Source organism: Helianthus annuus, chromosome 2, assembly GCF_002127325.2.
Source record: "Helianthus annuus cultivar XRQ/B chromosome 2, HanXRQr2.0-SUNRISE, whole genome shotgun sequence".
Classification (NCBI taxonomy): Eukaryota; Viridiplantae; Streptophyta; class Magnoliopsida; order Asterales; family Asteraceae; genus Helianthus; species Helianthus annuus.
In genome coordinates, this window is record NC_035434.2 from 171,578,962 (window position 1) to 171,596,083 (window position 17,122).

Sequence of the window (17,122 nt, forward strand, 5' to 3'; positions counted from 1 at the left end):
TTTAGTTCGTAAGAGAAGATCTGCCAGTCCTCAGCCAGCCCCTGCTCCCCGCAATATCCGTCAAAGACTTCGGAGTGCCAGTGGTCAAAAACCCCCTCCTTCATCGAAAGTTGTCTCTGATCTTCCCCCTGTTGGGATCAAAGGTTCTCTATCTAAACATCTGAGGTCTTCGAGCCTAGTGAGTGCTCCTTTGCTGGTGGGTCTTGTCTTCCTTTCGTTCCATTTTTCATGCTCTTGTCTTGTCTTTGATATCCTCTTTCTTATTTTGCAGGGGAGTTCTCGGGATCCCATAGAGATTCTTACTGGTCCCTCTTCTTCTCGTGTTCGGGATAAGGCTTCTGAGGTGGGCATAGCGTTTTTCCTCAGCTTTTGAGCTTTCGGCTTCTCATGCTACTGGGACTAGCAAACCCACTCTCCTTGAGGGTCCTACTCATCGATCCCCTCTCGCTCCTCTGTTTGCTGATGCTATCCCACTTACCTATGTCCCCAAATGGAAGGTGACCAGTTCCTCGGTGATAGGGACTCCTGAATCTGCTAGAGATTTCTTGAGTCATGCTGTTCCTCCTTCCCATAAGTTTGTGAACTCCGCTTTGAGGGATGATCTTTTCGAGGATCAGTACAGCATGTCCCTTTATGAGAGCTTTTTTAGGGGGGCTGGTATGTTGCAGAGGATTGATGATCTGAGGAGGGCAAATGAAGGGCTCAAGGCTGAGCTTAAGGCTTCCCAATCTGTTGCTGCTGGACTTAGGTGCCAAGTGGTTGAAGCTGAGAGGAAGTTGAAGGAGGAGAAGGTATATAGTCCTTCCCTCCCCCCTCCCTTTTTTTTATATAAACTGACCTTTTGTCCAGGGGGCTGGAGCCATGTTGGAGAAGAAGGAGCGAGCCTGGGAGCAGGAGATGGCGGTGCTGATGGGAGAGAAAGAAGAGTTGGTTGCTGAGTTGAAGTATTTGAAGGAGGTTGGCTCCGTTTCCCAGGAGCAGCTCAACACCATGTACGCGAACTACGGGATAACCTCCGATGACAATCAGCGATTGGCGAGGGAAAAGCATTGGCTAATTACTGAAGGTTTTGGAGCCTTCCTTGCCGCGGTTGCCCAGTCGGAGGACTTTAAGAGGGGTTTGGAGGAGATATACAGGGCTTACCGGGATGTCGGCTACCAGGCCGGTCTGAAGGATGGTTATGCTTATTCTGCCCAGGGTTTAGGCAGGAAAGAGACTCCGCTGTACAACTCCAACGCTAAGAAGAAATTAGCCAAGTTAGATGAGGAGTTTGGAAGCAAGACCCCCGTTATCCTGAGGCAAATCCTGGAACATCCCCTTATATCAATAGACGAACTGAAAGCCCTGTTTTCCTCTACAGGTCCCTCTTCTCCGCCATCCTTGTCCGGGGGTGCACCCCAGTAATTCCTGAACATTTGCTTTTCTTCGATATGGTTGTAACCTAACTAACTATCTTTCTTGGGATACTTTTGAACTTTTTTGTGTTTGGATGATTTTGGGACCTTTGTGTGGGGGTCCCCCTTAGCAGTTACTTATGCAACTTGTGATCCTGTGTTGTTGCCCTGTTGTTTGCATGCTTTTTGCTGTGTTTGTTGCTTTTGCAGGGGCTTTTGCTTAGGGTCAAGGCGATGTTTTTCCTGAGGACCCTTGGACCATCTTACGAAGAGTTGAGCTTTAGTTCTTGAGCTTGTTGTGCTTTGTTGTTTTGCATATTGGCCAAAGTTTTTTGAGGCTTTTCTTTGTACATTTGTTTTGTAAATGAATGAAACACGATTTCTTTTAGTAGCTTAGTTTACAAAGATATATTGTGTTTGTGGTTTATTTAGTAAACATGGATTGTCTGTTCGAGGCCAATCACTAGACAAGTTTATAATGTGAGATTATGTTTATAGTTTACATTTTTGTCCGTTTTCTTTGGGTTAGCTAAACCCTTTTTGCCCCACAGCCGGGCTTTTGGCATGTTTGATATGCTCTGTACACGTGTGTTTGCCTGTTAAGTAGGCCTTATGGTGTTTCTAGGCACGTCTGCCTAGGTATAATACCCGTTATTTTGTCAAAAGAGGACATGTTGACTGTCCGTTTTTCATTCACTTCTTTGGGATTATTCTTCCCAGCGTAAATTGTTACAAAAGATCTTTCCTTGGGGAACCCCAGATTAATAGTTAAATGTTACAAAAGTGGCTCTTGGCCATTTTCCCTGGGGGCAGGCCCCTTACATATGATATTTCCTAAGCTGCATGAGATTCCAGGTCCTGGGGACCTCCTTGCCCTCGAGTGTTTCCAACTTGCAACTTCCTTTGCCGTTTGTCCATATGACTCGGTAAGGTCCCTCCCAGTTGGGGCCTAGCTTTCTGGTTCTTTCTTGCAGGCTGGCTTCGTTTGCTCTGAGGACAAGATCCCCTGGGACGAGGTTGAGCTTCTTCATCCTAGCGTTGTAATAACTTTCCAGCTGTTTCTTGTATTTGGCCTCCCTGACTGCTGCTATTTCTCTTATTTCTTCCAAGAGATTCAAGTTCGTCCTGAGGTCTTGCTCATTTTCCTCCTCCCGGAGCCTCATTCGGGCAGTTGGGGATCCTATCTCAGCGGGGATAACAGCTTCTGTCCCGTAGGTTAAGCTGAAGGGAGTTTCCCCATTGCAACCTTTAGGAGTGGTCCTGTATACCCATAACACGAATGGCAGTTCTTCCAGCCAGCCTTTTTGCTTTCTCCCGAGTCTTCCTTTCATTCCCTTGATGACGCTTTGGTTAGCTCTCTCTGCCAATCCATTACTCTGGGCGTGGGTGACGGAGGTGAACACTTGTTGAATGTGCATCTGCTCTCACCATGGCTTGAAAGGTTTTCCAGCAAATTGGACGCCATTGTCGCTCACCAGCTCTTTTGGGACCCCATACCTGCAGATGATGTTGTCTAATACGAACCGCCTCATCTGTTCCCAGTGATTTTTGCCAAGGGCTTCGCTTTGATCCACTTGGTGAAATAATCGATGGCCACTACCACATACTTGACCCCTCCTGGACCTTCCGGGAATGGCCCAATTATGTCGATAGCCTATTTTTGGAATGGCCAGGACGTTGAAACTGGTATCATGGGGTGTTTGTGTCGGCGGGTCATTGGTGCATGCACCTGGCAGTTATCACACTTCTTGATTTCCTCGGATGCTGTTTCATACATTCGTGGCCAATAGAACCCTGCATTCATTGCCTTTGTTACTATCGTCCTTGGGCCTGAATGCATTCCACAAATCCCTTCGTGCATCTCCCTAATCACATACTCAGCTTCTTCCATATCAACACATTTCAGGGATGGACCCAGATATGATCTTCGATACAACTCCCCATCAATCAGCTCATACTGCAAGGCCTTGACCCTCACCTTCCTGGCTGCCCATTCCCCTTCGGGCAAGATTCCATCTCTGAGGAACTTGATAATTGGTGTCATCCATGTTTCCTGGGCACTCTCAACTGCAGCTACCTCCTTCGTGTTAAGGGAAGGAGATGTCAGGACTTCCACTTTAACTTCTCTTGCGAGGTGGTCGAACGCCACCGAGGCCAGCTTACTAGGGCATCAGATTTTCTGTTTCTTCCTCGGGGGATGTATTCCAATTTGAAAGTTTTGAATGCCTTAGCTGTTTCTTTTACTTTTGCCACGTACTGAGCCATGGTGTTGTCTTTAGCCTCATACTCTCCTTGATACTGTTTAACCACTAGTTGTGAATCGGTGCTGGCTTCCACATGCCCTGCTTTCATCTTTTGTGCCAGCCTCATCCCCGCTAAGAGGGCCTCATACTCCGCGGTGTTGTTGGTGTTCTCGAAGTCCAGTCTTATGGCGTAGGTCAGTTCGACCCCCTCGGGGCTTATCAGTGTGATGCCTGCTCCACTCCCTTCTTCGCTAGAGGCCTCGTCGGTGAGTAATTTCCACACAACCTTGTCCTCCTTCTCTCTTTCTTCCTTTTCCAAGGCTTCCCATTTTAAAAGTTCTCTCTCTTCATCCTCGGGGACTTCTGCTAAAAAATCGGCCAGTATCTGCCCCTTCATGGCTGTCCTGGGCTTAAATTCTAAGGAGTGTTCCCCCAGTTCCACAGCCCATTTGGCCAACCGTCCCGACAGCTCCGGCCTCCTGAGTACCTTTTGGAGGGGTTGATCGGTCATCAGGGTAATCTTGTGCCCTTGGAAATACCTCCTGAGTCTGTGGGATGCGAAAACAAGAGCTAATGTCAGCTTCTCCAGAGGCATGCAGCGTTCCTCGGGGCCTTTAAGTGTTCTGCTGATGAAATATATGGGGATCTGCTTCCCTTCCTGTTCTACCATCATGACCGCACTTATGGTCGTTTTCGAGGCGGACAAATATAGGAGCAGGAGCTCCCCGGGTACTGGGGTGGCCAATGTTGGGAGCTTGCAGATGTAAGCTTTCATTTCTTGGAAGGCAGCCTCCGCTTCTGGGGTCCATTTGAACTTGTTCGTCTGGAGGCAGTCCTTCAACATCTTCATGAAGGGGAGAGTCCTGTCAGCTACCTTTGATAAGAAGCGGTTTAGTGCTATTAACCTTCCGTTCAGTTGTTGAATATCCTTCAGGGACCGGGGAGATCGCATTTCGGCCACAACTTGAGTTTTCTCCGGGTTAGCTTTGATTCCTCCTTTAGTGACTACTACCCCTAGGAAACTCCCCTCCTCTACCCCAAAACAGCACTTTCCAGGGTTTAACTTCATATTCACATCTTGCATAGTGTTGAGAGTCTCAGCTATATCATCTATCATGGCCGTCTCCGTCAGGCTTTTGATAACAATGTCATCAACGTATACTTCCAGGTTCTTTCCCCGTTGTTCCCTGAACAGGGTGTTCATGAATCTCTGATATGTGGCCCCAGCATTTTTAAGACCGAAGGGCATCTTGGTATAGCAGAATGTCCCTTCGTCTGTGATGAAGGCGGTTTTCTCTTCGTCCTCTATTGACATCTGGATCTGATGGTATCCCTTGTAGGCATCCAGGAAGCACTTCAGGGGGTACTGAGACAAAGAGTCTACCTGGACGTCTATTTCTGGGAGGGGATAACAGTCCTTAGGACATGCTTTGTTTAGATCTTGGAAGTCGATGCACATCCTCCATCCCCCGTCTTTCTTTTGAACCATGACTGGATTGGCGATCCAGGACGGATACTTCACTTCTCTGACTATTCCTGCCCTGAGCAGTTTTCTGGTTTCCTCACAAGCAGCCCTTCTTTTGTTGGGTCCCATGCTTCGCTTTTTCTGTCTTACCGGTTTCGCCCATGTGTAAGTGTTGAGCCGGTGTTCAGTTAAGCTCCTGGGGATTCCTGTCATGTCTCCATGTTGAAATGCAGATACATCTATGTTGTGGAGGAGCAGCTCCTTCAGGGCACTCTTGCATTTGTCACTTAAGTGACTTCCTACTTTGATCGTTTGTTTTGGGAACCTGTCGCAAAGGACCCACTCTTCTACTCCCTCTTTCTGGGGCTTCTCAGATGTTTCTCCTTCGGATACGGAAGAAATTACTTCATAAGCGGACTTAACCCAGGCTAAACCCTTCGGTGTTTGAAACACTAAAGCTCCATGGGGGGTGGATGCCTGTGCTTGTAAGTCCCCAATTCCAGGTCTTCCTAAGATTGCGTTGTACTTTGAGGGTGCCCGGACCACTGTGAAGGTCAGGTTTATCGTCCGGACCCGATCCCCTACCCCAACTGTGAATGGGAGCCTGATCTTTCCCAGGGGGTATGATACACTGTTGTTGAATCCCACCAAGGGGATGGAGTCTTCTTCAAGCCGATCTCTTACATCTCTGTCGAATCTAAGGAAACAATGCTCGTATATCACTTCGACATCGGACCCTCCGTCCACATGTATTTGAGATACCTTGTGGCCAGCTATTATGGCCGAGATGTTTAGGGGAAGTCGTTGCACTTCATTTTCTTCCAAGTGTGGCATAAGGATGGGAGCTTTCATGCAGTCCGGGGAGCCCAGGATCCTGGCTTTTACACTCCGGGTGGTATCGAATTCATTCCTCCTTCTAATCATATCAACATCTGCCCTCCCAGGCTTCCTTACATCTCTTCCCTTACGGTCCCCTCCCCCCTCCTTAATTTCCTTAACCAAGTGGGCCAGCCTTCCTGTCTTCACTACAGCCTCTATTTCTCTTTTTAAATACATGCAGTCATCGGTCTTATGCCCAAAACCCTTGTGGAAGTCGCAATACTCGTTTGGTTGTGCCTTTGGCCCGGGTTTTATGGGTAGTGGCCTGGGAAGGAGCTCTTTACCCTCTCGATGGCCAGTATCTCACTTGGGGTCTTGGTGAGAGGGGTGAAATGATCAGGGTAAGGAGGAGGGCCTCTCCCCCGAGGTCTATATGGGGAATATGAGGGCCTTGCTCTGTCGTGCAACATTCTATCAAAAGTAGGTTTTCTGGAGTAAGGTGTACCTTTGTCAGGAGGCTTTGCGGCTGGGGCGATCCTCCGAGGTGTGACGTCCGTCTCCTTGGCTTTGCTTACTGTGTCTTTCCCCCTGACGAAGGCTCTGACCTGTCCATGAGGTTGTCAAATGAGTGGGGGAACTCCTCCCCCAGTTTCTCACACAGCTGTGCATGCTTTAGCCCATTTATGAAACTGCTGATTTTCATGACCTCCGGGACATCTTTGATGTTCATGCTCTCCTTGACGAACCTCTCCATATACTGATCTATTCGCTCATTGTCCCTCAGCCTTATGTGGAGGATCTCATTTGGATTCTTGACCACTTTCCTCTGCTGACCAAAGTTCCTGAGGAACTTCTCGCTTAACTCTTCATAACTATCGATTCCCCCCGGAGGGAGGCTGTCAAACCAAAGCCGGGCTCCCTCCGTCAGAGTTTGTACAAACATATGGCACCATACAGGCATGGACCATCGACCAAGTTGCCCCGCTCCCCTCAAGGCATGCAGATGATCCTCAGGGTCTCTTGTCCCGTCATAACGGTCAAAGTTTGGGGGCAACTTCGTTTTGGGGGCATCGGTGCTTCTGCAATCCTTCGTGTGAACTTTGAGACTTCAGCTATGTCCCGTGGTAGATAGGGTTGATCCAGGCCATCGTCACTTTGGCTATCCTTTTCCTTCCCTTTCTCCTTCAACTTCTTTCCTGTATGTCTGAGGGCAGTCATGAATGTTTCCAGTGGGTCACCGCTGTTGCTCTTGTTCTGAAGGTCTGTCCCTTCTTGGTTTGAAGGCGTGTCAAAAGAAAGCCTAGCCCTGAGGTTGTCAAGCTTTTCCTGTCTCTTTAAATCTTCAAGACACTTCGTTAGCTTTTCTCTGTGCATGGCCACAAAATCTGGGGTGATATGTTCCGTTCTTTCTGGGTTTTCCACCTGGTTCTCGTTGCCTTCTTCGTGGGTTATGTCTTCTACAGTTACCCTATCCAGATCATTCTGTGCTGTCTGGATGACACGTGAGTTGGGTGGGGTCGCCATGTTGCTTTTGGTGAGATAAGCTACTCTTAATGTCGGAGTTTGATGTGGGAACACCGGACAGGCTGATGTCCCATGGATGGCGCCAATGTCGAATACCCAAATCCCGGCTGACGTTAGATGGATCTTCGTTGACGTCAAGAGTCTTCACCTTAGCTACTACAAAAGAATAAACCGTTAGCCTCGCCACGGAGGACCCCAGATGGGGGATCCGCGACTAAGCTCCGGCGTGAGAGTAAGTAAACTTGCCGGAAAGATAGAGGAGTTTATTCCGATGAATGTATCACCGAAATGTTTCCTCGTAGGTGTGAATCAAACGAATGGAATGCATGTGTGTAATAAATAGGAATGTTGGTCAGAAATAAATATAGGAGTAGTAAATGAGGATGAAATAAATGAGATGGTTGCTTTAGAGAACATACCTCTCCTGCCTTTTCCATTGCTCTTATATAACAGCCGGTCCTTATCTTGTGTACTAGATACTTTACATATGTGATCTAACGGATTCTGTGGGTTCTTGGGGGGTGCAGACACGTGTCTGACCCCCAACGGTAAGATGACCATCTTATTTAATGCTCCAGCCGGAGAAGTACACTCTTTCAGCCGAGATCCTTTTCTTGTTAAAACATTAATTGAGGCCTGTCTTCCCTGCTCGTGGTTTTCCCGCCTTTTCCAAAGGAAAGAAACCTTAATGGGCAAGATAACTCCATCACTTGGGCTTACTCATAATCGGGCCCGCATAAGGATAACCCAAAACGGGAAAATGGGCTTTTCCATTGGCCCGTCGTCACATAGATTTTCAGATTAACGAGTTCACGGTTCAACATATCAGTCCAAACAGTGGATTTGCTATCGAATTTTTCTTTTGGAGTTTGTTAAGGAACTATAGCATGTGCGCCTGTAGAAGCAATGATAGATGGTGGTCGGGTGGCCATGGAAGTATTTGACTCTAGCTGTGGCTGTTGATAGAAACTTGAAATCGAGAAGCTAACGCTGTTAAGGCTGACCTAAGTTGACCCTGAGGCTAGATACAACCTTAAGTGTTGTTATTAGGTCGACTAGATTGACCATTGGAATTGGGAAACCAAGTGACTGCATTTAAAGATCTATGCAGCACAGGGTCAAAAAAGGTAAACCCTTCTAGTTCGGTGGTTCCTTGTCGTAGATCACTGAAGGTATGGTGGCTGCCGGAGGTTCAAATGTCTTAACCCGTTTAACCATTTATCTTAACCCATCTGACCCATTAGAGATAAAGCATCATCCAAATTCACCCATGTATACTCAGTCCTTCAAAAACAGACAACCGACAGAGAACAATCAATGTTGCCGCTTGTATAATTCTGCAGCCACATTTGTTTTGAAATTGTATTAGAAAAGGACTGTTACTTCATAAATTAACGTATACTAAGAAAGATTACATATATATTATAACCTAAAGCTTTCATTTGTATCATATACCTGATTTAGTACAAAGGAAGTAGCAAAATAACATCAAAATAAAGCACTGGCATTTCATCGAACACCTTGTAAGCATGACAAAAACAATCGAAACACATACAAGATTCAGTTGATGAAAGATTACAGAGATATGCTGATTGGGGTTAGCAAAATCGCTCGTACTCTTCTTCTTCTTCCTGCGATTCATCCTTTAAAACAGAGTCTTGTAAGTATCTGATCTTCTTAATTCTTCAACCTTTGCGAGATTAATCACCATCTTCTTTGGATTCATTCTGTGAAACATAATAATCTTATGAACAACGAATGATTCCTTCAGTTGAACAGACTGAATTCAGAATTGATCGTTAAACAGGATACATACAATACTTTCACATTTAACCTTCTACTTCTAATATTTACAAATTAGGCACTAACTCTACTAACAGAACTTTCTAACTTAACTAACAAGGTTTACCAACTTATTTATTTTATACACAATATAGCATAATGTCCTATTTAATTTGACACAGCAAAGCGAAATGGCCACCCATGGTGTTGGTGGAAATTTTATTCATCAAAGAGACTTAAAACTTAATCATACGTTAATTTTACAATACTATACGTGTATCCCTAAATGAGAACAAGAAGAAATAAATAAACACACAAAAAGAAGAATGAAATCCAACTTACAATACAACTATGGATGTGAAACCCTTTGCACTTTTGCAGTGAACACCATCACTTTCACATAAACCCAATTCTCAAGGCTATTCATGACGTGAAAAAAGGCATGTCTGCCACGGCGATTAACAATTAAAGCAATACACACCATCCAAAATCCGCTAGCAAAACCTGTGGCCCCTCCAATGTAATACCATCTTTGAAGATCATCTATGCCTTCTCCGCCTTCCATACTTTCACGGCTAACGGGTGGACCTTCTAATACTTTATCTACTGGACAATATTTGGTCAAGGGAAGTCCGCACAATCCTGCATTTCCGGTGTACCTTGAAGGTTCAAAGGACTGGAGTTGAGTGCTAGATGGAATTTTTCCTGACAAGTTGTTATACGACACATCTAGATAGTTTAGCAAGGGCATTTGAGACATGCTTGATGGTAGTCCTCCTCTTAGATTGTTTCTGGATAGATCCAAAATTTGAAGTTCTTTCATCTGACCAATGTTGGATGGAATCTCTCCAACTAGAGCATTCATTGACAAGTCGAGTGCAATCAATTTATGAAGATCGGTTAGTTTATCCGGGATTTTTCCAGTTAAATTGTTGCTTGATAAATTGATGATCTTTACCAATTCTATAGTGCTGCTAAATTCACGCAAACTTCCTTGCCACTTGATCATGGAACGGTCAACATACTGGCCCCCACTAACGTTAACAGAATGCACATTTTGGTTGCCTCCTAATCCATCTTGAACCATGGAAGTGAGATTACCGAGACATGAGGGGGATTGCTCCCTGGAGTTTATTCATTGACAAGTCTAGAATTTGTAGATATTCTAACTCACATAAATGTGAAGGGATGGTTCCAATGAATTTATATGATGTTAAGATAAGAGCATACAACCCCGATAACCTTTCCCCGATCCAACCAGGCACGTAACCAGAAAACTTGTTGGCCCCCAAATTCAAAAAGGTTAAATGGGTTAAATTCTTTAAAGATAAGGGCAACTTTCCTGTAACACCTCGAAATTTTGAGTCCAATAATGTATTGACACGTGTCTTGAGTTTACACGTGGCATTTAATATTTAATAAAGGACTAATATTGACAAACCTTGAAAGTATGTAAATTCGAGGGTTATAAATGTCAAACAAGGGTAAGTATACTGTATAGTAACCCTAAAAGATACTCGTACCTTAAAACGAATAAATCATGGATCGTACGGAAGCGAAACGCGGAAGAAAGTGAGAGATTACAAGCTGCGGGGGTTAACTGTGTCAACATGTTTAATTATACCTCTGAGTGACCCTTTGACGTACCCGAAGCCTTGTAACAGTATAATACGCTCACTAGAATATAATATATAAATTCCGCGAAGTTCTGTTTTAAAACAAGAAACTTATGACCAAATTCGTACGAGAGGGGTTAAAAGTGTCAACTATATAAATTAAGGCTTCTCGGATAATAAGTAAACCATCCGGGGGCTTAACAACACGGGTAAATAACGCGAGGTCCTTAATTGTAATTAACTGAGGGCCATATCGCAAAGTTACCCCTTCAAACCCGAAAGGTCAGGTTATTAATTACCAAGATTTTGGTAATCATTGTAAAAGGATTTAAAAAGATTGTTTCTTAACCCCTTACGAACCGTAAAGATCATGCCTTACGGACCGCAAGGGAGCGCATGATTGATTTAGATCCGCCACAGGCTTACGGACCGCAAGGCCTAAGCCATACGGTCCGTAAGCGACGCCCAGCGACAGAAATATGGCTGTTGGCTCTTTTAAGCGGCAAGACAATTATGGATGGGTTTTCCAGAGTCATGGGCGCCCCCTACTCGACCTATGACACCTTGGGACACCTGCCCATCATCCATACTCAGTTGTAGGGTGTGTTGTGATGATCTAAGTGCATACATTTCACTATAAATAGACATCCAAGGTTCATAACTAACACACACCTCAAACACACTTCTCTGGTCATTCCTAAAGCTCTCAAGTGTTCTTCTCTTGTTCTAAATCTTTCAACAAATCTCTGTAAGTATGCCAAACCTTTTATGGTTTTGTTTTTGCTTAGTTTAGCCTAAAAGTCAATCCGTCGTAACTAACGATTGACTTTGCGATAACTCACGAATGGTTCAGTGAATTGTCGAATCAAAAGTGGTTATGTGTTGGTATTTATGTGGGTAATAAACCTCTGAAAGGGTTCCCCATGATCACCACTCCAACTAGTTCAAATGTCGAGTCAAACGCGTACTTAAAAAGTCAACAGAAAGCTATTTTTGCGATTCTTGCATAATCGGTAATGTAAACGATATGCAACCTGTTTAGACACTCATAAAACATGATAATAAGTATATAAACTTGTCTACGCTCATTTGATTCGGCCATTTGCTATATTGACCCGGTTCGGAACCGAATGTCGCAAAAGTTTGACTTTTGCTTTGACTTCAGTTCTGACCTGTTTTAGTACAATGTAGATATGCTTTAGGACTCTATTAGGACCAGGTCACGTGTTGGTATCACCCTCTGTGACCGGTTCGTTGCTTGTCCGAGTCTTTTACGCATTTCCGTTAATTACTTAAAAGTTGACCGTAACGCCCTTTTTAAAATAAAACGAGTATTTCGGACACGTGAAGGGACCTTAACCTTGCTTACTAAATTCTAAGCATGTCCCGAAAGTTTCACGCCAATCCGAGGTCTAGAATGGGAGTTATGCTAAATAGCGCATTTATAAGAAACTTTTGTAATAAACGGCGCAATTAGCATAACGCCTACCTAAACCAAGATTTCGTCACCAAAACTTTTACCCACTGTAGTAAAATAATATTTTGGGATTTTTAAAGATTTTTAATAAATTTTAACATGCTCATAACCTGCGGTTATGGCTACGGTTCGGTAAATACCGAATACGCCCTTTTCGGCCAAAACTTGAGTTCTACAAGGTCGTTTGACCCGATTCCAGTTGCTACTGATTTTAAATAATAAATAAGATATTTTAAACTTATTAAACTGATCGGGAAACTCAGGTATCCTGTAGAACTCAGAAATCCCTTCAAAAGTCTTTAAAATGACCGGAAAACCCCTACGGGGCGTATAATGAACTAAAACTCGTTACGGGCATTATGGAAGGTATCCTACTGATACCACAACCTCTTTAAAGTATATTGACTTAGGAAAACAGTGTAGGACTCCTACGGTTACCTGTTGCGCCTATTGCGCGCACGGTTCGGCTTATGTAACTAGTTTACATAAATTAGCCGATATGGGTCAAACCATATCATTTTGACCCTAAATTCCAGAGTGTGAATAATAAACCCACATAAAACAAGTCTTCGAACTTGTTGGGTCAGAATCACACACCATTCTCGGTTTTCGCCTTTCACGCGATTAAACCATATCTATCCCTCGAAACTAACCGGTCTAGGCCACGGCTAATATAAAGACCCGTTAGGATTCTAATAGGTTATTTAAAACCTTCGTTCCAGAATAAGGAGCCCCAGTAAAAGATATCGGTGATTTAATTGATTAAGGAATATACATTGCAAAGGTAAATACTTTTAACTTATTTTCCCTTATACGGGCTTGGGTTACGGTATATAAAATACCGCTTGATTGAGCATCAAATAATTCCATCGTTTAGGTGGTTAATTGAATAGTTTGATCGGCTCATTTAAACAGTCTTGTTACTTAAAAGCCTTTGGGGGGTTAATGACCATGTCCCGGATATTCTTGGCATCATTCGAAGAAATGGCCACGACCTTGACAGTCGGGTGTAGGCGTACACCCGGTATTATGTCTATATTATTAAAAGACGTAGCCGATGGTTTACCCACCTCGGTTTTACGCAAATGTGGTGTGTCTATTGATCTTTAACCCGGACAGGATCCGGGCTACTGAACGCAAAGAAGGAACATGTAATTCGTTCACAAGATTATAAATTTTAAATAATTCTCCCAAGTTAAACAAACGTGTTATGCCTCGTGCATCCAAACCAATCTTCAATCATTTTACAAAATGAGTCAGTTGATTGTATTTACCAGTGTAAACTGATGTATTTTCCCAAAAAGATTAAGTGCAGGTACTACACGTAATTGGCTGGTAGTAGCTCCCTAGCATCTAAGGAAGTCTCGCAAGCTTGATGTCTATCTGTTGAACAAAATTTTTATTTATTTGATCCATCCTGTGGATACTATTCAACTACTTGTGATACATTTGGATATTACAGTAAATGGTTGAATTATATTTATCTTTATGCTTCCGCTGTGCATTTATATATTGTGGTTTGACTATATTGTTGCCAACTACGTCACGGTAATCCCCCACCGGGCCCACCGGTGATACACGTGGAAATCGAGGTGTGACATTTCCTGAGAAGCTGTTATTGTATAAATACAAGACCTCAAGATTGATCAAAAACTTAATAGAAGTAGGAAGCCTTCCAGATAGATTGTTATACCCTAGGCTAAGAACTTTAAGTTCTGTAAAATGCCACAAACAGTCTGGAATTAGTCCAGTGAATGAGTTGTGTGAGAGATCAAGAAAGGTCAAAGGCCCATCAAAAATTTGGCACAAAAAGAAGATTTGTCCAGATAAATTATTTTTTGAGAGGTCTAACACTTCCAAACTGAAAGGAACATTTAGTATATGACCATAAAAGTTGTTGGAACTCAAATCTATGGTAGAAGAAACTACAGGGTCAAAATTTGATAACATATCTGTTACTATCCCGGTAATATTGTTGAAAGAGATATTCAAATATCTTAAACGAGCAGGCCACGATTTCCAAAAGTCCTCTGGAATGTTATCTGAAATTCTAGTTTTGGCAAGATTAATTCTGGAAAGATTTTTCATTGTTTGAATCCATTTGGGGAAACGAGGTCCTAACTTGCAAGAACTCAAGTCAATATCTTCAATGTTGGAAATGTTTGACATGTTAGCTTCTAAAGGAACTCCTTCCAGTGAATTGTTTGAAAGATAAACATATAAAATATTTGACTTTTCTATATTTTCGGAGATGACACCTTTAAGTAAATTGGAAGAAGCGTATAGTGTTTGAAGCTTGGGTAGTTGCCACACTTTTTCACTTATAGTTCCATCTAACTGATTATTATAAAGATATAGATCTTGTAGGGATGAAAAATTTTGGATATCATCTGACACCGACCCTGTGAATTGGCTAGATGTGGCATCTAAATGTTGTAAAGTAACTGATGTGCATCCAGACAAGTTTCTCAGAAAATCAGGTAACTTGACAGGCATTAAGTTACTATAGAAATACAAAGATGTCAAACCACACAGATTTCCAAGATATTTGGGAATCCCATCTAACATGTTCCTAGAGAGATCAAGCTCTACAAGTGCATTGCTAGTTAACGGCAACAACCAGTGATACATTGATGAGTTGAGATTGTTTTCTTGGAGAGAAAGGGTAACAATAGATGAAGAAAAAGAAGAGTTGACATATGGGTGCACGACAAGGGAGAGGTCACATCCATTTAAATATAAAGCTGATAGTTTTTTAAGACTTAAAATCACATTTACCCAGTGGTCTACTTTGCCAAGAGAAGTACCTGACATGAAAAGTTTATCCAAGTGAGACAGATGAGACAACCAATCTAGGTTTTCAACAGTGCAACTACTTAGAAAATCAAGTGAAAGCTCTTGCAAGTTTGTGAGGTTTCCAAGTTCTGAAGGAATGGTTCCACTAAAATGATTCCAACCAAGGTTAAGATACCTTAATTGGGTCATGGAACCAATGAACATTGGAATCGTTCCGTTAAACGAATTGGAAGAAATATCAAGATAATTCAAGTGGCTTAAGTTAAGCAACAAAGGACTAAGCTTGCCTTCAAGATTTCCAGAGTACAAGTCAAGGCTTGTGACACGAGAATGCTTGTTGCATGTGACTCCACTCCAGTAACAACAATCACTGGTTGCTGCTTTTTCTTTTTCTTCGGGTGTCCATGTATCGAGAAAGCCATAAGGGTCATAATGAATGTATGATTTGAAATGAAGCAGGGCTTGTCTCTCCTGTTTGGTACACTTACCGGTACGGTGGCCAAGGGAAGTGGGAGGTTGTGTTAGAGACCCGAAAAGGGCAGTTGTAGTGGTAAATGATTCCAACAAAAAGACTAAAGTAATAAAGAAAAAAATAGGATGGGTAAAATGTTTATGGTAAATCTTACTTATCATTTTTGTTGTATCATATCTCAAATGTTTGATATCTGCACAAATATGCCCAGCTTTATATACACTCCAAGTTTAAAATAGCCTACCTCATATTGGATGTTTTTAAAACAAACTTGTGTTGATTTTCTTTCTACTTTCATGTCCATATGTGTGGAAAATTTGTGTTGATTGTGAGGCATGCAAGACTTTCAAGACCAATGACGACATATATATGTTATATATTTGTCCCAAATTATACGTTTAAAGACTAAGTCTTGAAAATTTGTCTCTAGTTAATGATCATAAAAGTGGGTCATGTCAAAGACTCAAAAGTCTTCACACTTTTTTTTTCTTGTGATCCAATAGATACTAAATTTCATTCATACTTGCCAAGTTACATTAAAACAAAAGGTAGACGGGCAACAAGCTGCGCCGCCACCCCCTTTTGAATTGCAAACCCTAATCTGCCAAAGACAAAACCTCGTCCCCCTGATGCTGAGCAATTGTTGTGGATGACCCGTTGGACCCTGGTCAGGAATTGGATAGCTTCTGGCGCTATAGAGCCAAATGTGTCAAAGGCAAAAGGGACAAAAACATGCTCGTTCTCTGCACAAGCTTTAGCGTGCTTATCAACTTTCTTCGATTCTGCCTTTCTTGCTGCTTGTCCAGCTACAAACCCGTTTTCCCTTTAACCAACCAGAGGGGAAACCCCCGTGAGGTCAACACAAGCATGTTTCCCCCTAGCCCAACCAAAGACGAGCAGATCCCCTGGTCGCAGAGTAGCTCTCCCTTCCGTAGGGTCCGTAAGGAAATTCACAGGAGCCTCTTTCTTAGCCGATCAATTTCTTTCCACTTACAAGTGCAAAATATGTGCATACAAAAATAACAATTTTCCTCCAAACATAAAAAAACTAATTAAGAATAAAGAAATTGATCTTAAATTAATCGTGAAATGCTTGCAAGTCTTTACGTATTTAGTTTGGTAAATAACACGAACTGTCATGTTGTCCTGTCATGTTATTGTTTTAGTCACTTCTTTTTATAAAAATACATGAAAGTGGCATTGTTTAACATGCTTTGGTCATTCACGAAATGTCATCTGTTAATGTACGTGAAAGTAAGATGATTAAAATTCTAATGTTTATTGTTTGCTACTACTCATTACATGACTCAAAATTAATAGACAAAAATGTTTTGAATATATATAAGCTCAAACTATCTACACACTTGGTGTGTAGATAGCATATCAAAAAGTGGTTTTTTTTGACTTATTAACTTCTAAAAAGTTAGAAGGAATACCAAACACCCTCTGAAAAAGAACTTTTTTGATTAAAAGGAATTCCAAACACCCCTTAAAAAGTCCTTTTATGCCTTAAAAAGCCTTAAAAAAGGAGAAG

The 17,122-nt window shown here is 42.7% G+C and overlaps 3 protein-coding genes across 3 annotated transcripts; all 3 read right to left on the reverse strand.

Moving 5' to 3' along the window:
* Positions 1-6,492: 6,492 nt before the first annotated feature.
* On the reverse strand, positions 6,493-6,882 carry LOC118486522. The gene has a single exon (XM_035983019.1). The coding sequence runs from the start codon at positions 6,880-6,882 to the stop codon at positions 6,493-6,495; it is 390 nt and encodes a 129-aa protein (XP_035838912.1).
* A 2,694-nt stretch (positions 6,883-9,576) lies between these two features.
* LOC110927218 (receptor-like protein EIX2) lies at positions 9,577-10,314 on the reverse strand. Its single transcript, XM_022170858.2, has one exon. It carries the CDS (start codon positions 10,312-10,314, stop codon positions 9,577-9,579), a length of 738 nt encoding a protein of 245 aa, XP_022026550.1.
* On the reverse strand, positions 10,290-15,778 carry LOC110927217 (receptor-like protein EIX2). The gene is made up of 2 exons (XM_022170856.2): positions 13,920-15,778; positions 10,290-10,564 (listed from the first exon to the last, which is right to left on the reverse strand). The coding sequence occupies exons 1-2, from the start codon at positions 15,747-15,749 to the stop codon at positions 10,325-10,327; spliced, it is 2,070 nt and encodes a 689-aa protein (XP_022026548.1). The 5' UTR covers positions 15,750-15,778; the 3' UTR covers positions 10,290-10,324.
* Between the last annotated feature and the right edge of the window lie 1,344 nt (positions 15,779-17,122).